Here is a 22,968-nt window from a genome sequence, read left to right as displayed (position 1 = left end):
GGTTTGGCACAAGGTCATGCTGTTTTTAGTCAGTTTCAGGGGGTGGTGCGGGCATGAGTGAATGCAGCTAGGGCATGTGTGTGCTATACGTTCATAGCTTTGAGTCCGTATTTGGTCACAGTTTCATGTAAACTATTTCATGGCACTTTTCTGTCCATGCAATTAACAAGCCGCAGGTAAGAAAACAGCAAGAGCAATCAATTGTTCTCTATCACTGATGTCCGTATAAATACATACGTTCACATAAAATAGAGACACTGATCTATAGTTCCTGCAGGCACCCACTTCTGTGAGCTGCCTCATTTCAGATGTGAGGAAAGATGGACACCTGGACTACTGGGAACGGGGAGAAGCAGTGTCAAGCGGGCAGATTCCACGCTTGCAAAATCTGCATTTCAGTTTTTCAATTATAAATATAAAAGGTGGACCATTATATACACAACTTCATGCTTGGAAGGTTAGATTCATCACTGCAGAAAAACAGACAACAAAAAAGACACACGTGGAGTTAGTAGTTCTTTTTTTTAACAATTTCAAATTAGCATTTATTTTACAAACAATGGAAGAACCTTGTAGTATTTTTTTTTTTTTAAGATAGCAGACTCATTTGATCATTTGATGTTTCAAACTTTTAAAAAGCTCCATTTTAACGATAATTCTCATCTTGGTTCCAATCCACATTTTTCCATTGTCAACTAAGAGCTTTATGATACTTGATTGTCTTAGTCACTGTTCTGGGAAAGCAGAAAGCCGTGATTTGTTACAGGTGTGCTCTCATTACCACACACGATGTCTCTGGGCATCATAACAACCTAAAGGCCAAAGGGTCTATTGACCAACACATTCCTGCGTGTAATGCATTTGCATTTCCAGATTGTGGTTCCTTTTTCCTTTGGCTAGCCTTGCCCTTTGAGCTGGCAGATAAGGTGAACCTGCTTGTTATCAGTTCTGTAGATGTGACAGTTTAACGGTGATAAAAACAAATTCCCCACTTGAAGAGCCCTGTCTTTCCCTGAACTGCCATGAGCTGAGCTTGAGAAGAGTTTCCATTGTGCTATTAGTTTACAAAGTGGGTCTTAAGAGATTTCTTTAGTATTTGCTTATTTGTTTGTTTGTTTGTTTTTTGAGACTGTGTTTCACTGTGCAGCCTTGGCTAGCTTCAAACCCCCAGATCTTTGCCTGCCTTCTGTGTACCTAGACAAAAGGCACTGACATGTCTAGTGGCTTCCTTTAGTTTTACTCAAAGAAAAATCAACGAGAAGAGTACAATGCAGGGGAGATTAAGAGAATGAATGTCTCCTAGCCCGCCCTCCACAGGCAACCAGTCCACAATCCCCTTTTGATGCTCTCTCTAATAACACTTTACTTTTGTGTGTAAGAACGAACCTGTCAGCTGGGTAGTGGTTCATGCCTTTGATTCCAGCGTGTGGCAGGCAGAGGCAGGTGGATCACATTCCTGTGAGTTTGAGGCCAACCTTGTCTACAAAGCTAGCTCCAGGACAGACAGGGATACCCAAAGAAACCCTATCTTGGAAAGAAAAACCAAACTAAACCAAACCCAATAAAACCAAACCAACCAAACCAACCAAACCAAACCAAACCAACCAACCAATCAAGGTTGAACCTTCACTATCCATCACAGAGTTAATGGTTGATGGATAGACAATTTTTTTCAGTCTAGCCACTGTTAGCATGCCTATATTCCTGTGAACAATCCTGTATCCATGCTTCTCTAAGCAACCTAATGAAATTCATTAGACCATCAAAATAGCAGGGGGATTATTGGAAAGGAGATCTGTGGGAGTAAGGGAGAAACAAGAGAAGGTAATGAGTGGGTGAATATGATCAAACTATATTATATATACGTATGGCAATGTCATAATGGACCCATCATGTATAACTAATATATGTCAATACAACATTAAAATTCCACAAAAGTGTCTACAGTGATAGCCTAAATAAAACAGGACTAACCAGAAGCCATCTACTAGCTTTGTTTATAACATATCAGTTAAAAATTCCTTGAATATTTGAGATATCTACATTGGCCATCTAAGAAATCTGAGAACATTTTTTTTTTTTTTCTGTTTCATTTATATTGGGGGAGGGAAGATAACGACTGAAGTTTGTATGTGCTGTGTGGAGGTGCTAAGCAATACCAAAATTTCATCACTGAGTTATTCTTCTTTGTGGAAGAGGCTAAATTCACAAGATTCTTAATCTTATGTAGAATATAGTATCTATTTCAGACAAAGCTGAACATTTTCTAAGGACAGTTTCTGATTCTATCACACTATTCATATTACTACCAGGTTTTCCTTTTCAGGAGCTAACATGATGAAAAGCCTTTTACCTGTTGCCATAGCATTTATAATTTTATGAAAAGGAAAATGATTTAGAAGTGCCACAGATCGATGGCGACTCTAGGTTCTGAGTGGTGTCACAGAGTAGGGGAAATGAACTGTTTGTACCTCTAGGTGCAGTGTGCTAATGACTAGCTTAAAAAAAAAACACACCTCACCATCTTATTGAATTACAGGGGAAGAGTTAGAAAGCAAATGGCCATCCCAGCAGGAGATGGTGTTATGACATCTCCAAATGGCACTTAAGCTGGCAAGAGGATAGTTTTACCAGGTGGGATGAATCTGATGATGGTCTATATTTGCAGACTCTCTTGACCTCAGATGCAACCATTATCTGATAGGCCTAACGGGGAGCATGGGAAGCTAGTAAGTAAATGATGCTGTCATTAGAGAAGGCTTTTCTGTCCCTGGCTAAGTATGTGAAGCTAATTGAGAAAGTGGGTTGTATTAAGATTTCCTGATGGTTGAGTTGCTGACTTAAGCAACCAAGAACCCAAGGTCTCCTCAGGTTTCCACACTCTTAAATAGTTGGTTCTAATTTCGCCAATGTAGTATGGCTGTTTACAATCACTGGATAAGCTACAAAGTATTGGAGATAAAATTTCAAAACTTTCAAAGCAGCTTGGATTCTTCCCTTATCATATTGTTATTTCTAGGCATTTCTTTGCCTTCTGGTAATCTGTGCATTGGTTTGACTGGATAAAACATCAGCATTCCCTGGGCGGAGCAGAATGCACAGAACTCTGCCTGCCTGCTTGAAATGCTACCAGGACTTCCTGCCATTTCTCCTTCCTAGTCCTGTTACCCACCAGCTTGCTGCTTTTGCAAGTTTCTTCACTTTTCCAAATTTCTATGACTCATCTGTAAGCTACTGCATGAATTAACTGAAACAACACCCTTGTATGATAGGACTTAACATATAGCCTCTGTGCACAGAAGGTTTTCTAGGTAGGTGCCATCTTTACTGAATACGTCCAGAGATTGCAGGCAGCTATCCTGTGAGGATGAAACAAACTGACAGCATACACTTAAGCAGTCACTACTAATAAATCAAGATAGCACTGAAAAATGTTGTGTTTATATTTTCTGCTTTCTCAGTTGTGTGACTAATATTGACAGGGTTCTACCATATATCAGCAGATTTGTCAATGCAACTTGATATACAGTGAAAAATCAGAATTAAAAAAATCATTTTAGACAGTAGGCAGAAATAGTTCATTTAGAGAGAGCCAAACAATATTACTCAGATATATTGCCCCTTTCCACCACAAATAAAGAACTTGAGGTTCCAGATTACAATATTTGTCAAGAACTCTTTTTCCTCATTGGTTTGATTAGAAATCAATACCAAACACATCTATCTAAAGATGGCCCAGTGCTGGCATCTTTTGCTTTGAAAGCCTCCCCACACCCCGCAAAAAAAAAAAAAAAAATCTATAAGGCCTACCTACCTTTTGCCAGCAGCCAGGCATGGGTAATCCATCAGGTCCCTGGTTTTAAAGAGAAGAAAAAGAATTTCTCAGGCTTGTCATAAGTAATCAGATGCCAAGTTCACATGCTCACAGACTTCAGAAATTACTTCTATTAGGTGGCTTCAATCATAGGCCTCTTATACTAACTAGTGCCTCACAGCACTTTATCTACTATCAGTTAAAGTGAAGCTAATTCAAATGTCTCCCAGACTGAGCACACATCTAGAAAATACGTGAACACAGAAAATTCCATGTCTAATTTTGAAAACGAGAGGTAAAAAGCACAGCTGCCAGTGTTCTGCTCACAGTTGCATCTTTAGATAACACATCTGCATGGCTCCCTTAACATCACTAAAACAGCGCATGCTTGTCTGTGCTGAGTGAATCAGAGGATCACTTCCTTGTGGTAACTATGGACCATGGTTTGTGATAAGGGGGATCAATGGCAAGCCATTTCTATCTGAAGTTCATAGCTTTCCATAAGACGGTGTTTTCCACTTTCCCGTACTGTAAGTAGATACTGCGAAATATACGCATTTGAAGCATGGGCAGTCTAGCTACGTGTTACAGTAAATGTCATTCATAGTGTTTGACAGGGCTTCTGGTCAAATCCTCGGAAGTTGGTTATCATTCCGAATGAAGGTTGCTAAAGACTGCAAAGTATATTTTATGGTGTAAGCATCTTCAGATACAAATGAGGTTGGAAGACATGACACAGTCGAAGGCATGCGCTTTCCTCCAATGAAGAGGTTCATGAAATGCGGCTGATCAACACCGAGCAAACAAAGGACAGAGTACTCCACATTAATATTTTCTAAATATAACAATTGACTGGATAATATTTTTCTATAAACACAGTCTTTTAAAAGACTCACAAAATAAATATTCATTTGCCTTTAAAGAATCATGCTTATAACCAAAGAATCATGTGTAAGGCCATGCAGACCAAGTGAAACATGATAAAAAGCTTTCTTTATACTCCACAAAGTATAATCACGCTACCTTTTTAATTGTAAAAAAAAAAAAATCTATCTTTATAAATATTTGGGAGAAATTGGTAATGCCAGATTGGTACAAGGAAAAGGATCAACCAGTAGAATTTTAGATTTTAGTATAAGGAGGATTTTGAGTTCATGCCAAATGGAAGAGGGAGTTCCATCTACTTTAGGAGAGTAAGTTTTAAAAGGAGAGACCATTATGTGGAAAGGTTACGTGACAAGGAAGAAGGTTTGGGCTGCAGACACTTATCATCTTGAGATGCGCGGGGCAATTCGGTTTTCTTTCCCATGGTCTCTTAATGTTGCTTCCAATTGGTTAATGACCACAGAAGTGTAATTATGTAGGATTGGCCTTATTTATGGCTTAAAAAAAACAATAATGGGAGAGACAAAAATACCTTTATTTTTTTTAGAGGAAAGGAAAAAAATAAGCAGGGTAAAAGCCCAAAGTTCTGGCCTAGCAGTGCCTTAGCATCATATGTTTTTATCTAACTAACAAATAATTCCTGAATATTCATTGGGTAAATTAATATTCCAAAGAGCATAAAGATGGACACGTCAGTAGTGAGAACAATGTTAGAAGATTAATTTGCATTTGTTGATAACATGCTTGCTCTCTCCCCTCTGCAGAGCCTGGGGAGGAGCTTGCTCATGCATGTAGTATGTTTATCATGTAAAGCTTGCTCCAGAAAGAAGTGCTTTACACTGATACAGACGAATACATAATAAACAAAGGAATGGCATGCAGGATGGTAGGAAAGAGAAATACTGTACCAATTGGCAAGGAGCATCCAGCCCATCCAGGCCAGGCTGGCCTGGCTCCCCCTTTTCCCCCTTAACGCCACGGAATCCCTGTTTGTAAAGATTAACTCAACAACGTTACTAATCCAAGAATTCATTGAAAGCAAAAATCTGCTAAAGAAACAACTAGAAGAAAAGACTGGGAGAGGAGCAGTTCAGAAGGGACAGTAATGTGCAGAGAAGTTTTCACATTATGGTGATGAGGACTTGTCGGGAGGTCGTGACCTCCTCTTCGGAGGGTTATGGGATATTACCGGCTCCTCCTTACATCCTATGGTTAGGCCAGCACTGCTTCAGAGTTTAGAAATCGGGTAGAGCTGAGTGGCCGGCAACAAGATGTGAAGCACACCAGTGTGGCCTGAGCACATACTTCTGAGTGCCTGTGTGAAGGCTCGTGTTAAACTACCCTCATGGGAACCTGCTGTTACTGGTCCCTCCGGCCTGCTCCTCTCCCATCTCACCCCTCACATAAGACATCTCGAGACGGTTGCATGAGTTAGACATACCAACGGGCAGGGTGCATCTAATCCAGGAGCGCCCTGTTCTCCTTTCTCCCCTTTAGGCCCTTTTTTGCCTTTCTTTCCCTTTTCCCCCTGTGGATACAAGGGGTTAAATAAAAGACAGATTTTATTTTGAGGGGGGTGTAGAATAAAAAGGACTCAAAGTATGGCTTAGCTAGAAGGGCATTTACCATTGTTTTTTGATGTAGATAAGACATGATGCTAAAAGAAAAAATCACTTAAACCGTCATGGTGACAATGAATCTATCTATCTCTATCTATCTATCTATCTATCTATCTATCTATCTATCTATCTATCTATCTATCTATCTATCTATCTATGAAACTCAACAAGAAGAAGGGAGGAGACCAAAAGGGCTAATGCATCAAAAAGGCAGATGAGTGCTGACTGCCACAGCATTGGAGTCAACTGTGAATTCGGGATTTGTGTTGTGGACCTGGCAAAGATAGCAGCTATCAGTTGTACTGAAGCCAGAGAGTAGCAGGTGGAGCTGGGGTTTGCATAATGAATACTTCACCCAACTGTGAGTACTTTCACCTTGCCTGCCCCCTCCTTATTCTTTAACATATGATGGCTGCAGAGACTCAGAGGGAGAGGCAACAGCCTTGGTCTCTCCCAAGGCTGTCCTGTTATACTCTTATTGCAGCTCTCAGTCAAAATATTCAGGTATTGAAATGTGCTTCTATTGGTTTTTAACTTTTTCTCCCTAGCATAAAAGTGAATACTCAACTTATTGAGTTAAACACAAATCTCTAAGCCTAGGCGGGCTCCAATCTTTCTTGTTCACAATGGTAAATGAGTTTCCAGCTCACAGTTCTGCAGATAGAAAAAGCAGTCTGGGCTCATTAAAATGAGGTAGGCAGGATAATTATATAGTGGGAATGTAGCCGTGGAAATTAGTATTTGGGAATCAAGGTCAAGGTTTGTGGGACATCTGCATGGATCATAGGAATGGAGGAATTAAGGAAAGGAGGCAAAAGGAGAGGAAGGAAGGAATGCTCCCCAGCTGTTTCACATTAGCATACACATCTACAGACTTATAGACAGGAGTTGGTGCTGTACAGAATGCAAAGGATGATACATAGATACGTAATTAAATGAGAGCATTCATTCTGCAATCTGGATGGCAGTTGCAATAAAACTGAACAGTCTCTGAAGCAAACAACATGAATATCCAAAATGAAAAAGACAGAGCAACATACACCACAGTTATGTATGAGACACTCATTCAAATTAATACATCCATTCTGACAGCAAGGCCTGAGGTTCCTCCTCGTTCACCTCCTGTGTGACAAAGACATTAGAGCAGAAGGCTTGGAATCAAAACCACTTGGGCTTCTTGAATACAGGGGAGAGAAATTCTGTGTGGTTTGGTTGAGCATGATTGAAGAGAAAGCTGTGACAGGGAGGGTACGGAAAGAGCAGGTGACAGGAAATAATGTGGATGATACATTCAGAAGTAAGCACTCACTCAGAAGAAATCAGCACCCTCCCTCAGCAAGTGGCTTCAATGCCATGACATGAACTGTTTGAAACTTTTAAAGTGTGCTCTGCCCTCCCTGCAGGCAGCAGACCCATCTTTGAGTAGGTCTAACCAAGACCAGGTGTGTTGGTTATTAAGTGGGATTCATTACTTGATTGGAAAATGGGGTTAAGATAACTACTCAAATTACTGGGATAGGCAACGACAATGATTTTTTGTTAATAGTTAAGTGAACAGCCAGCTTTATGGAGAAGGGCCATTACAAAGAATAAAATGTCAGCATTATTAATCAACATCATGTTGTAAAATGAAATGTTTATCAATGGTCCACAAAGTTATCTGTCACTGTGGATGTGAACAATTGAAATGTGATAATTATTGTCAATTTTCACTTCTTACATCAAAGAAAAAGATACCTAAGGTGTTCAACATTTAGAATCTAATTTTCCTAAATATAAACTTCGAATCTTGGAAATATTTTTGTATGGGTGTTTGACATTTTTCTGAGGATGGGTTTGTGAGTTTATGCTTTATAAGCTACAACAATGGACGTTTCTCTTCTCTCCCCAACATTCCTCTTCCTCTTTCTCCTTGTAATTCGAGGGAAATGAACTCGGGGCCTTGAGAATGCTAGGAAAGGACTCACCACTGATAGAATCCTGGTGTAATTTCTAGCTTCTTTAAAGATCATAAAATTGAGTACCACATGATATATTTTTCTCTTGAGTAAGAGGTTAGATTCATACAAGCCCCTAGGTAAGTAGAAGCTAAGTGAACACAGCCTTTGAAACAATTTGATTGCGTTCAGTGTTCTCACGCAGAAGTTATCTCATGCCACATACAATGTGTGGTCAGGATTTACAACGTGGAAGAGGACTTTTTATGATAGGTTTTCCTTGTTGGTGAAGTGGGGAAACGATAGTGTCCACCTCAGGATGGCGGTGTGGAAAGTTCAAGGTTTATCATGTGTAAAGCTCTTGGGGGAAGAGATGCCCAGGTGCCCAACATATATGATGATGTTGACGATGGTGCTTTGGGATGGGCTCTTTCTAGTGGGAGGCTGAGTAACTTAATTCTTAAAGCATATGCAGTGGACTTCATAAACTTTCTTTGACATATCCCTTTTGGTCTTGTATCACAACAGGGATAAGAAAGAATTTACTGGGTTTTAAAAAAATAGACATTGAATTGTGAAACATATATTAGGACATGAATTAATCTAAGGAGGAGAATTGGTTTAAATTGGAATCATGAGGTAGATCTTCAGCTACTTTTAAGATTTTTCATTACTTTTTTGTTGCCTTTTGTTTTACCCAATGTAAAATTTGGCTTATTATTGGCTTAAAGAGTACAGCAAACCAGAGAAAGGAAGGAGAAAAGGAGGGAGGGAGAAAGAGACATAACAGAAGAAAAGAAACGGAAAAAGTGAAGTTTAAAAGTCACAACCCAAACTTTTCTTTTAGTCATAAAATCACATTGCTTGATATTGGCCCCTATAACCTATGGAGTTGACAGTCCCAAGAAATCCTCAATACCAAGCTGTAAAATAACTAATGACTTCATTAAAAAGCCAGAACTGTTGGCTTTACAGTTAACAGAGTAGCTTCTGCACAGTAGGCATACTGTGGCCTGTCACAGTGCCTGTCCTCTACCTCCGAATTAGAAAAATCAAAATGTATCATGCATCAGTCTCCCTCCAGGAACGCCATGAAGATAAACGAGATCAGGGCCTGCGGGTGAGATGGGCTTTGTCAAAATACCATTGAGGTTTGTGTGATGTAATTTTACTTTTGTTAAAAAAAAATCAATCCCCCTGTACATTACATTAAAAAAAAAAACTGGTGTCAGGAAGTTGAGAGACTGTAGCTTTGAAATCCAGGGGTTAGAATCTTCCTCCTATGCTGGATAGTTCCCTGGTGTCTAGCTGTGTAGCCCTCTTTAGTCCTGTGTGAAGCCTGATTCCTTAGTTCAGCCACCTGTATGTTTTTGGAACACAGGATTGAGACAGGAATGGTGTCTGATGGAACTACACAGGCTCAGCAGCAGCAGAGCAGACAGAGCTAGCAGAAACACACAAGCTGCATGCATGGAGAAGTCACCTTTTCTCCCTTTTCTCCAAGGTCACCCTTCTCGCCTTGAGGACCGGGGAAGCCCTAGGGGATGAAAAGAAAACTCTATAGGTGTAACTGTGACAAAACTGTTACTGAAATCCACAAATTCCGCTTACCACCACCACATTTCATTGGTTTGAACTCAGGTGTAAAAATGGACATGTCAGATAATCTTTAAACTTACAAAGAACAGCAGCACCTAGAAATAGTACTTTTTACTATTTCAACAACAGGTTTCTTGCTTTTTTTTTTTCTGCTAAAAAATATAGGAGACAGAAAGAAGAATATTTTAATTTGAACCTTGGCACTTTTACTAACTTGTGTGGGTTTGGGCAAATCACTTACCTCTGCCCTTCAGTCCTCTGACTATAAAAAAAGGTTAATGACTATTGTCACACAGCTGTTGTAGACGATAAATGAGACAGTGGATGCAAAGCGCCAGAAAGATGCCTGCATATAACAGGTGCTCAGTAAAAGCAACTCCGCTAACCTAATTACGCTCATAATACTGACAAGCAGTGATTGCTGCTAGACGCATTTACTTTTGACAGCCTGCATTTTTATACATTTTAGCATAAGAGAAAATGTACATAGAGACTTAATGGAAAAAAACCCCCACTGCATAGCAGCTTTGACAGAACACCATTCCCCAAGGGCAGCATGTGAGAGGCATACTGATCTGATACGTATTTATTTTTTCTATAATTGGGCCATACCGATGCTAAGTATTCTTAATATAGGAATGTATTTTGAAGTACTACTATGCAATGTCAGTTACTGATTTCATATGACTTATCTTTCCTTTACATATCTATGTAAATAAATACTGGTGTATTTTATATTGCTGTGTATGTGCACAATAATTATATAATATATAAAGATTATAAGATATACATATATAGTATACATATTTGTATATGCACACACATACATAGACAAAATATTGTGTATTTTTGGTGTCCCTGATGATGGAGACCATTGAGTGTCTAGTGTAATTGAAGGATGTTTGCTATACAGATTACTTACATCAAGACCAGGCTCTCCATCTTTGCCCTGCCAAAGAACCACAGTAGCTAAATTAGTGTTCCTATGTTTCATCAATAGGTCCTGGTTTAGGGCTTCTCTGGGCATGCAACATTAGTATTTAAAAAAGATTATACTAGAAATGTGAAAAGGCTTCTGATTAGTGAAACTTTTTTAATCACGTGAAGGGACTGTTAGTTGAAGTTATGGGGCATGAGGAATTTTAATCCATTATTGGGTTAAGTAGATAATTTTGCTCAAGTCCTGTGCTTGACTTCAGGCAGGAAGTACAAAACCAAAAAAAACCCAAAACAAAACTGTTGAGTTAAAAAACACAGAGACTCTAATGGAGGATGTAAATCAATGTTCCTTTAGTTTGGTAGCTCTGTTAACTTTTAAATTAATGAGGAACCTGAAAATGGTTTATCATGGAATATAGTTTGAATTTGGCCAGATAGAGTATGAATATCACATCTTCAAGAGTTCTTTGCAGTGAGCTCTGTCGAAGAGAAAATTCCCAAGGAGGGCTGGTCTGAGACCCAAGATGGTAACTTGGGCCCCATGGTGCAGGTCATCGCAGTGGTAGTGCTGGATCAGACTATGCTCCATCCAAAGTCCCCGAGAGCTACCCTGACTCCATTTGACGCTATCTCAAAATCAGCATCCCCTTAAGCACTGAAATACTTGTGAATGAAGGTTGCTATCATGAGTTCATAATAACCATGTGGGAAGCACAGGCAGGTTAAAAACGGAAATGCAACACATGGTGCTTTCAGTCCTACCCTACCAAACTGACTGGGCTCACTGCACGGATTATTTCTGCAGAAACTGGTGGCCTCGGTTTGGTTATGCATAGTTCGGAATTTTAGGAGACAGAACGCTGCCAACCTTCTATATTCTAACGATTGTTTGTCCTTGCAGGAACTTAGAAAGATCAAAAACACCGTCGTCATGAATATCCATTTAATGTGGGTCGTAATTTTCACCGGCAAGAATTTTTTTTTTTTTTTTTTTTTTTTTTTTTTGCTAATAGTCTATGAGAACAGACAAGACATGAAGGTTGTTATAAATGAAGTTTTCCCACCCAATGGGTAACCTTTCAAGGGAGTGCCAGTTATGAATGTACGTTCAGGTGGCATAGGAAGGGTGCCCTCTGTCAGGCAGGATCTTGCTTTCCAGTTAGCACTGTTTGTCCCCTAGTCTCCAATCTCCAGTCACATGACATGCCTGGGTGTCCTCATGTCCAGAGATCATTCGGGAGCAAGAGCCACCTGTCTGCAGTACAGAACTCTGGGCACTGTGACTCTTCATTGGATTTCTTTTGCTCTATAATGAGATTAGTCTGCCCACGAGGGAAGGGTTAACCATGTCAGTGGCAGGTCACAGTAGCATGCTGAGCGTGGCAATCACGTGACAGTGAACTCACAGGCAGCCCATAGGGTCCTCTGGGTCCAGGCTCTCCCACAGCGCCTTTTTCTCCCTGAAATGAAGAGGCAGAGAGTTCCAGTCACCCACAGACCCTCATATTCCCACGTGGCTCCTGCAGCCAGCCGCCATTTAAGGGTTCTCTCAGAATGCCAATAATTCACACTCCTTCAAGATCGCAGTGGCGAAGCAGTGAAAGTCATCCGCCATGGCAGATTCTGCTAAATGGCTGCTGAAAGGACAAGAAGAAGCTACCGCCAACCCAGATGTGCTATGAGTAGGTCGCTCTACTTGGGTCCCTCCGGCATTTGTGTAAAGCACTAGTTTGTTTTAATCTGTAGGCTCCTCTCCCTTACCCAAAACGCTTCGGACTTTGGGTTTGGAATCTTGGGGGATGAGGCAAGAAAGTACAAAATACATTTGTCTTATACATAAATACTGTACAAGGTAATTTTATGCACTTGTTTTTATTGTGTTTGTGTTTCTACTACAATGGGTCATATACCCGGAGTAGAATTCCCAGCTGTGGGGCTCTGTTAGTGCTCAGAGGTTTTAGAGTGATTCGAAGTTTGAATTTTTGGATTAGGAATATTTGGCCTGTGTTTTTTTTTTTTTTTTTTTTTTTTCTTTATTTTAAGATTTCTTAAAAGTCAAGTTTTTCCTCTGAGAAGTCTTTACCACCCCATTTCCCCAGCCGCACTTCACTTCTGGTTTTTGTTCTTTGTGAGATACACAGGTCTTACTGTTAGTTTCTGACTGTGGCTCTTGCTGGAATGGCCACACTGGGGCTTCAGGGCCCCCAGCTTTGGTGCCATCAACCACGTTTTAGAATAGTGCCCAGCAATTAGTAAATATTAGTTGACTAAATGAATCACATTGGGTTATACACATCTTGTTTTCTTTTTGAGAAAGAAGACTGAAGAACCTTTCTGCCTTTAGTGAGTATTTGGTATGTAGACACATACTCCTTTTACCTACTCTCTTTAGTTGTTCATTTTTTAGGGTTAGCATAAATAATAATTCAGAATACTTCTGAAGAATCAGGGTTATTGGAAGTGGTCCATGAATACAAATAATGAACCCAATGAAGATATAGTTTTCATTTTAAAGAGAATTTTTGTGCTGCTTTCTCCAGACTAAAGTGTGTGTTATTATGGTGCATGAAAATGTCAGGGGCAATAGTGATGTAGAAATGGGTACCTCCATAGACAGTTTTATCTTCCTTCTTTTATTGTGCCTTTTCTCAGAGGAGTTAAAGTTTAGTCCATTCGTGTATGTGAGTGGTGTGTGTGTGTGTGTGTGTGTGTGTGTGTGTGTATGTGTGTATGTGTTTGTGTGTGTGTGTGCCCTTCAAACACTACCTGCCGAGGCACGGGATAGGGTTTTATTTCCCTGTTCTAAGGGTTTCCTCATGAGCAGATATCAGGCATCACCAGCAATTGTCTTTTAAATTTAGGGGGTTGGTGAAGCTATGGCTAAATGCTCTGAGCTAAGAGACACATGGAATACAATGGGATCACTAGACATGGATAACTTTAAGAAATCTGAGCAATAAAAAACAAGGAAATCATGAAATTTGCAGGCAAATGGTGGGAACTGGAAAAGATTATCCTGAGTGAGGTATCCCAGGAGCAGAAAGACACACAGGGTATATACTCACTGATAAGTGGATATTAGACATATAATATAGAATAAACATACTAAAATCTGTACACCTAAAGAAACTAATCAAGAAAGAGGACTCTGGCTAATATGCTCAATCCCTCTTCAGAAAGGCAAAGAGGATGGACATCAGAAGAGGGAGAAAACAGGGAACAGGACAGGAGCCTACACAGAGGGCCTTTGAAAGGCTCTACCCAGCAGGGTATCAAAGCAGATTCTGAGGCTTATAGCCAAACTTTGGGCAGAGTGCAGGGAATCTTATGAAAGAAGTGGGAGATAGTAAGACGTGGAGCAGACAGGAGCTCCTCAAGGAGAGTAACAACCAAAAAAATCTGGACACAGGGGTCTTTTCTGAGACTGATACTCTAACCAAGGACTACTCTTGGAGATAACCTAGAACCCTTGCACAGATGTAGCCCTATGGCAGTTCAGTGTCCAAGTGGGATCCATAGTAATGGGAACAGGGACTGCCTATGACATGAACTGAGTGGCCTCCTCTTTGATCACCTCCCCTTGATGGAGGTTGGGGGGGCAGCCTTACCAGGCCACAGAGGAAGACAATGCAGCCACTCCTGATGAGACCTGACAGACTAGGATCAGAAAGGAGAGGAAGACCTCCCCTATTCATGGACTGGGGGAGAGGCATGGGTAGAGAAAGGGGAGGGGGAGATGGGTTGAGAGGGGAGGAGAGAGGGGCCACAGGGGGATACAAAGTGGATAAAGTGTAATTAATAAAAATAAAAATTTAAAAAATGCCCTGAAAAAAAAAAAAGAATCTGAGCTCTCCTTATCACTTTATATTTGCTAATAATGAAACAGCAATGGTACACAGGGCGATGGCCAGGCTGTTCACAAAACAGATTTAAATTTGAATTATATGTCTGGCTCTTTCTGGGGTGAGGCCTCCAGAAGTCTAGGAGCGTTCTCAACCCTTTTGTGCTTGGGTCACATCAGTCATAAGATAAAACAGTGTGATAAATATTCTGTGAAAATTGTTCTGAAGATGGAGTATGATAGTAATATATGACATTATACAGTGTTAAATGTACAATGTTAAAATGTTCTATGCATAATGTAAAATGTTAAAAGTATAATGTTAAAAGTGCTGGCTGCTGTACAATTAAGGGTCATGTTTTAAATGGAAGCTTTAAAGTATGCTAATTGAGAATCAATTTCTTTCAGACAGACTTGGCGGTGTTATTTTTGAGTTTTAAAATGGTGTGTGTGTGTGTTACCAGTTTGTTGGGAGTGGGGGTTAGAGGCAGGGGTCGGAGAAGCAGGCCAGCTGGACAGCAGCCTGGGTGTAGTTTAAATAGCACTCTGGGACTCCCCACATCCCTGCTCCCACCGCCACTGGGAGCCCTGGCTTGCTTGGTTTTTAAAGGGACATACTGGGGCTCGTCTTCATAGAGTTAGCGGTCACTGCAGAGCTTGTCTGCGGGATTTCTCATTTAGACTAGCCTGCCCCTCACAGCGGAGCCCCCTGAGCAGTGGCCACATGAGCCAGTTCTGGCCAAGCAGGCACAGGGGGACCCAGCTGGGTGCTCCAAGGAGGGTGCTTTCCCTGCTAACGTCTCGCTGCCTTGTAGAGAGCTCAGCTCTGACCTCCATTCAAGTCTCCCTGGGTAGCCCCTGGACCTGCAGCTAGAATTTTTGCCTGGATAGAAGCAGGACCTAGCCCCCTTTGGCCTTTTGGTTATATGAAATAGGTATTTCTTTCTATTCGAGCCACATGGGATTTGGATCTCTTCTTTAGCACAAAGCATCAGTCCCCATTGATTGCATCTTGGATACCCTCAGATATGAAATAGTAACCCAGGGATTTGAACATGTAGTATCTTATTATTATTATTGTTATTTTTTCTGGATTAAGGGACTCCAAAAGAAGCTTTGGCCCCGTCAAACTTAAAACACTACAGAGTTCTAGGGATAGAGGAAGAAATCAGTATCTGAAGCGAAAGCCACCAGTATGCTTCCAGCTATGGGGACACAGATCCCAAGTGAACGTAGCTGGAGGAGAAAAGCATGTTGGTTGAGGTAAGTCAAAGGAGGGAACTAGTCACGGCTTCAAGCGCACTGTCCTCTACGCAGGTGAGGAAATCAGAGGAAGGCAGGGAGTGTGGAGAGCTGTGCCGACGCGCCAGTCAAGTGTTTGGGAAATCTTGCATGTGAAATGCTTCATGTCCCTCACGCTGGATGAATTTTATCCGGGCCCTTCGATTTGCATCTCAGGCCCCAGGACTCGTTCTGGAATGCCCTGCCGCTGCCCATCCCTTCTGCTTCAAAATCAGAAACGTCTGCGGGAGCCTCCAGATGGCACCTCCATTAACCCGGGGACTCACACTCTGCTCCCGTACTTTGTGGGAGGGCCCTTGGAGGGTAGCGACACACGATCCCGCTTGAGGAGGCACAAGTGTAGCACTTCACACTGCACGCACCTGCCTTCAACTATGCATTCAAAAATTCTTAGCGACTTCATTTGCTCTTCTGGTTAATGCTGCAGCAGCGCCGAGACCTGATACCCTTGAGACACTGTTGAGCTATCGGAAGTAGCAGCTGATTTACCAAACAGCAAACCCTCTTGAGCCCCGGGGCACTTTGCCAACAGACTAACTGAGCTTTGCTGCTCCAATTTTAGGATGGACTGCGTTTCTTCATACAGTGCCTGAAAAGGGATCTTTGTCAGCAGCAGGGACGCTCTTGGCTTTGAAGTATTTTTAATGAAGCTAATTATTGGAAGTTGTTGGCTTGATTTTAGGAATAATAATCGTAGATTCAGGTAATATGTTCTTCAGGGCTCATCTCTTCCTGGAATTCTTCTTGGATAAAACCAGTCTTCACAAAAACACATACTATTTGTGTTAACTTTGGCCTTATTTTCTGGCTATTTTTGCATAGATTTCTTCTCCGCAATATAATCTCTTCTAGATTAAAGAAAATAGATGTTTCCTTACTCAGCCCTAGATGAGAAGTCTCTATCAAATCGCTCCTCTCAGCTCACAGGGAACCCCATGGAAGAGAAGGCAGAAAGAGTGTAAGAGCCATAGGGGATGGAGGACATCACGAAAACAAGGCATTCTAATTCACCATGAGCAAAGCTCTTAGGAACTCAAAAGAGATGGAAGCAGCATGCACAGGGTCTACATTATGTCCTCTGATTTATATTATGGCTTCCAGCTTAGTGTTTTTATGGGATTCCTGAGTGTGCTAATGAGTGGGTCCCTAATTCTTGTGCCTTCTTTTGGTTTTGTTTCCATCTCTTGGTTTGCTTTGTCCAACTTTGATGTGATATTTTGTTTTGCTCCATTTTGATATTATCTCTTAGAAATCCTGCTCCTTTCTAATGAGATACAGAAAGGGAGTGGATTGAGATGGGAGGGGTGGGGGGGAAGGAAATGGGTGGAGTACCAGGAGCAGAGATCACCATCAGGGTATATTATGTGATAAAAGAACCCATTTTTAATAAAAGGAAAAAAAGAAAATAGATGCTTCCTCTGCAGAATTATTTATCTATTGGGGCTATATTTATAAGCATTATTAGAGGTCTATGTGATGGTGATGAATCAATTATAATGGTATTATTCAGTGTACCAGAGTAACTAGAAAGAGGGTTTTCTTCAAGTAGTAGGAGTATTTCTTTCTTCCCCAAAGGACTGAACTGCACAGTCTCATCTGATAAACTTTACAGCACACAGGACTAGGGAATTAGAAGGCATGTAAGAGACATCACTACCTGGTCCTCTCTTTAAAAATCAAATTAGCCCAGACTGATGAAAACTCTCACTTTAAAAAGACCACAAACTTGCATGGTGAAACGTGCCAACATCGTGAAATGCTCATGTTCAGCATACTCTCTTTATCACATGTAGTGCACGGCAGGGAAATTGATGACACAATCACACACACAAACACACACGCACACACACTTGGAGTTTTCCAAGGTGAAGAAAAGAAAAAGTGGGCGAAAAGTAGAGAGAGGGGAAAGAAGTTCCAGACGCACGAGCAGCTGCGGAGGCTGCAGCGCATTTTTGTGTGTCAGATATTCATCTTCCCCTGAATGTCTATCTTTTTTTTTTTTTCTCCCTCCCAAGGATATGGAAACACAGCCTAGAATAGTGAGGCTGGTGAAAGGGCTTTGTTTTATAATGCACCAAAATCATTTCCTTATGGCTAGAGGAAAACAGGTCATTCTTTAACTCACGAAAGAAAAATGAGAGCGTGGGTAACTGTGTGGAGAAGAATACATAGGTTTTGTAATTTCCTTTGGAAAAACATTATAATTTACTCAGAATGAGTACAGTAGCTTTGTATTAAGATTATCAACCAGAATATGTAGCTCTGGAAATTTTTGCCCCATTGACTTCAACTTTCTGGATGAAGGCCCAATGAAAATATCTTCCTTATGGGTTAAGAAGGAATAATGGGAGCTATTTATTTTAGCTATGTAAATGCATTGTTTTCATTAAGGCAGGCCGATTCCATTTTATACCGTGTAGTTTTCTTGTCTTAGTCTTAGGACCCTGAATAGAACTTCAAATGGGCAATAATTTCATTTAACACCAGCTAGCCCTCCATCTCTCCTGGAAAAGAAGCAGTTTGAGATCACTTTAAAGGAGCCACCCTTTGTTTCCTTCAGTACTCAGCTTAGCTGTGACGACCCGAAAAGAGACTTACTCTTTCTCCTTTGGGACCTGCAGGGCCATGGGGTCCTATAGGACCATCTGCACCCTAAAAGAGATAGAAACGAAATACTATGAGACACACGAGAGGCCAGGCTGCAAGAGGAGAAGTCCTGATTTCTGACTTGTTGGGGAGACTGATGTCAGTGGGTGTTTTAGGATAAATTATCTGATTTTAAATCACTTTATTCTTAATGTTTTTTTTTTTCATGCCGGTTATTTTTGAGAAATTCATGCAAGAGAGATGAAGTATCTAACTGCATATTTCAACAAAGTGTATACATAAAAGTTATATCTCACAGTTATTTATTCTCCTCTGATGAAGCATCTTCATTTTGTGGGGTGGGGTGGGGTGGGGAACTATTCTTCTAGGCTCTAGAGGCTCATAGCTTGCACATCAGGCAGGTCAAGTGACCCAGTTGGCATAATTGGCTTCTGTGGCAGATAAGATAATATCTGGAAGAAGGTCAGAACTCTGGGGTCCTACTCAAAGGTTTTTAGAACTAAAAAGTTCAAATTTAGATTCTTAAAAATGAGGTAAGGATTTCAAATATACTTGCTCAATCATCACTTTATGCTTAAAGTGGCAAAGGGTGCAAAATAGTATTTGCAAGTATAAGGATTATTTCCTTTCAACTTCTCTGGGGCATTCCCATTGCTAGGCTTTGGGGGTTTCGGGACAGGAAAGAATTCAGAGTTTCAATCTCATTCTCACGTTGGTGAATTCTTACTATTTTGATCATGCTCTACTGCCTCAACTCAATGGTCACCTCTACAGGATTTCTAAATACTGAGTGACCATGGCTGAAATGTAAGAGATGGACCTACTTAAAAGAGAGAGAGAGGAGAGAGAAGTGATAAAAGTGAGGGAAGGCTCTATTTCCATGAACAGAGACTTGGAAATCAGTTTTATGGAATAAATTACATTTCTAAGATGGACGTAAATGTAAAGAAAAAGCAAGTTAAAATAAATTCCTTCTTTTCACTGCTTCAGGGCCGTGTGGGATTCCAGTGTGGTTTTCATGAGTTGTTTTAGATTGATGAGACACCTAAGGCAACTGGACTTTTCATTTTCTCACTTAGTAAATTATCCAGACTTGGACTTGGGCTTCTGAAAATGTCCTGGCAGCTCAGGCTAAATGTTGGCATTGCAAGCCATTCCCTGTTGCTCTTTCTCCCTTTCCACCGTCCTCATCCACCTTCCACTTTGATTCCTGTCCTAAGTGACCCCTCATTATCTGGAAAACCCACAAGGGGTGAAGAAGGGGTCTTTCCGGGAGCACATAATTCCCATCCATGAAGCACATTGGAGCAGGACTCGGGGCCAACTCACCCGGGATCCTGGCTTTCCGTCTAAGCCAGATGCCCCCTGTGTGATCGGGTTGGTGTCGGGGTTGGTGGGTGTAACACGAATGACAAGAACAGAGATTAGTATGAGGCACCAATGAACAAATGCAACACTTCAAGCAACACAATACACACTCACAGGATTCTGGGATGAATATCACATTGCTACAGAGTTAGTTTTAAAAAGTCACATGACAATACATGCCCTACAGATGATGGCATTTTAGTGACATTTCTACCAGGAAATTCTTATCTAAAAGTCTGGTGAATGAGGTTTACACAGCGGGCTATAAATTATTCGCTGACAGTCCATAGTGAAGGGATCCTTAGCTGTATGTCCACATGAAACTCATTTTCTAAAGACCACTACTCATGATATATTTCTTTAGATCTGAAGAGAAAGTAATGGCAATCTTTTAGTAAAGGGCTCCAGATCTCTGGCTACACTTGTTAAGATGGTTTTGTGAACAAAAATGCAATGCTTTAATATACTGGGATGGCTTGAGTTTATTACAGACGTTATGTGTTGGACCTAAAATTTCCATTCGTCACCACTAGAGGGACTTCTAGGAACAAGAAAAAAAATTGCAGGCTCAAGTGTTAAAACAACTTCCAGTTTGTCCCTCAGTTCAGTTCAGTTCAGTTCAGTTCAGAAAATCTTTACATTGGTGTTTGCATGAGGATTGCCTTAAAAACCAGCACTCCACAGATTACCACATGCCTTTCTTTATTCTGAACTGAGGGCTACACATAGTGAGTTATAAAAATGGCACTTTCTATGTTGTAAGAGTAACTATAGTTCTTTTTGATTAAGCTCTTATATAGCAACCCCCTAATAGTACTTAAAGATATGGAGTAGATCAAGAAACAGTTAAGATGACATTATGTTAGCTCTTTAGATTATCTTGGGCAGGCTGCAGAACTCTTTTTCTGCTTCATGCTTCAGGTACAGGTAATAACAAAAAATGGGAGAAAAAAAAAACTATTTCAGCTGCCAGTGATACCAACACATATACATTTGGAATATTTTTAGTTTTTTTTTTTTTTTTTTAAGAATTTCTTCAGTATGATCCTGTCATAATCAATGCTATAAGCGTATAAAATGCAGCTTTGGGTAGCAATGACTATAGACTGTAGGCATTGCTGTTGCTTGTTTAATGATAACTTCACTAAATGGTCTGTAAAAATCAACAGCGGCTCGAAATTTAACAGCCGGATAAGTTAGTTTAGAGAAAGTAGACTAAAAGTTTAGGAAACGCAAAGTTTCTCAAGCCCTCCCCTTTGATATTTTCCTTAGTCACTATCATAACATTTGAGGATAAAAAATTAAAATGATAATTTTATATTGATCATAAAATTCTCTAGCTAACTGCAGTGCAGAACTAATGGCTAACAAATGTTTTGGAGATTTTGTGTCTATGATCTATAGATCCAATTGGCACGATTTAACCTAAACTGTAATACAGAGCTTACATAATTCATTCAATAACTAAATGTATACAAGATACCCACTGTGTCTGATATATAAACCACAGGCTTTTGAGGAAGCCTGAGGAAGCATGCTGAATCACAGCACCAATGGAAAAAATAAGATAGGTGACCACCAACATTTTTTTTTTAACCTCACATCTCAAATATAGAACTATTTTCTGTTATTGGTTTTATGTCATATTTTACAGATGTAACTTACTGACTCTTATTTACTGAGTAAACAACATATTAAGATGCTGAAATTAAACCATTACACTTGATAATAATTTCAAGAAAGCCTGTTAAGCAGTGGGAAGAATATTGGCATGGAATATGTGCATGGATGAAGCCCCTTTTCATTATGAATGAGAAATACTTCTTCTGTAACTATCTACTGTTGTCCCACGAACCTCACAGTAGGGAGTCGCCAAAAAAACGAACAACATAAAACATGTAGAACACAATGTGGTCAATTAATGTAAGGAGCCACAGCACTGACCGCAACGATGGCCAATCGCATACCTGCCACCAACAGGGGGCTACAGTTCTTCGAATGCAAGAAGATACAAACAATGGAGAGAGGGTCTTAACCTCTATTAGACCATAAGAGTGTTTGGGAGAAATTGTGAAACAATAAACGCATCACTTTTTAGAAGAGATGATGGCGGAACTTGTCTGTCAGCCCCATGTGAGCAAGGTTGGCACGTATGTAATTGAAGAGTGACGGAACGTTTGCGGCACCATTTGTTACGGGGTCACCTTCAGACACAAGATCAAGACATCAGGGAAAACAGAACTGGGCTGCGCTCTGCTCTGACATACTCTGTTCTGATGACAGGATTCTCAACTGTAAGATGGCGCCTGAGCAAACCAGAGTTGTTACTTAGGGTAGAGAGAAAAATCTGAGATTTGCACTGAAATGGAAAGTTTTCTTTACTTACTGGAAGACCAAGGGGTCCTCTGTCACCCTTTTGACCTGGTTCACCCTTCAATCCTTTAACACCATTTAACCCTGGTTCACCCTAAATGCAAAAGCAAATGCCAATTTTGGTTGCTATCATGGGTGTTTAAACTGTGAGAGAAGAGACCCAGTCTCCAAAACACTTGCAGATTCCAGTTTTAGGTAACAGCAGAGTGGGGCTAGGTTGGTTTTGCATCAGTTAATAACCTAATTTAAAACTTAATAAACTAGAGAAGGCAAATAATATTCCAGAAAGCAAACTGCTCAAGAAAATATGTTGAGTAGCATGAAAAGATGGATAGCTGACTCCATGGGGTTTGGAGTTCTACATCAAGGAAGTTAGTGTTACATTGTTTTGACTAAGTGAATCAAAGACAATCAGAGTGGAGGATACTGAAGGGGATCAGTCGGAAAACCCCACTCTGCTGGGATTGAAAACTGGAATATGCAGGACAGTGTTATAGACAGACATCTTAAGCCTTTAAGCATTTTGCCCAGGAGAATGAACTGAAAACGTAGATGCTGGTGTTTGAAGTGATGCCATTCTGTAAGTCCTCATTCCCTGACACTGCCAAGTCAGGTTCTTACATGGATTAATCAATAGAGTAAACCACAAAGTGACAGTCCCAGAAGAGAACATGAAGATCAAAG

The 22,968-nt window shown here is 40.6% G+C and overlaps 1 protein-coding gene across 1 annotated transcript in view; it reads right to left on the bottom strand.

The window, feature by feature from the left end:
* Nucleotides 1–407: 407 nt before the first annotated feature.
* The window catches only part of Col25a1 (collagen type XXV alpha 1 chain), a 410,134-nt gene continuing 387,573 nt past the window's right edge, over nucleotides 408–22,968 (bottom strand). The window contains exons 31-38 of the mRNA XM_055628339.1: nucleotides 19,873–19,908; nucleotides 18,535–18,588; nucleotides 12,200–12,253; nucleotides 10,777–10,803; nucleotides 9,739–9,792; nucleotides 5,608–5,685; nucleotides 3,815–3,853; nucleotides 408–470 (exon numbers count right to left, since the gene is read on the bottom strand). Coding sequence (XP_055484314.1) covers nucleotides 468–470; nucleotides 3,815–3,853; nucleotides 5,608–5,685; nucleotides 9,739–9,792; nucleotides 10,777–10,803; nucleotides 12,200–12,253; nucleotides 18,535–18,588; nucleotides 19,873–19,908 — 345 coding nt within the window. The 3' untranslated portion in view covers nucleotides 408–467. The remainder of the gene's footprint in view (nucleotides 471–3,814; nucleotides 3,854–5,607; nucleotides 5,686–9,738; nucleotides 9,793–10,776; nucleotides 10,804–12,199; nucleotides 12,254–18,534; nucleotides 18,589–19,872; nucleotides 19,909–22,968) is intronic.

This window comes from Psammomys obesus, unplaced genomic scaffold (genome assembly GCF_907164565.1).
Source record: "Psammomys obesus unplaced genomic scaffold, mPsaObe1.curated_primary_1811, whole genome shotgun sequence".
Taxonomy (NCBI): domain Eukaryota; kingdom Metazoa; phylum Chordata; class Mammalia; order Rodentia; family Muridae; genus Psammomys; species Psammomys obesus.
This window is presented reverse-complemented; position numbering and strand designations above follow the sequence as displayed.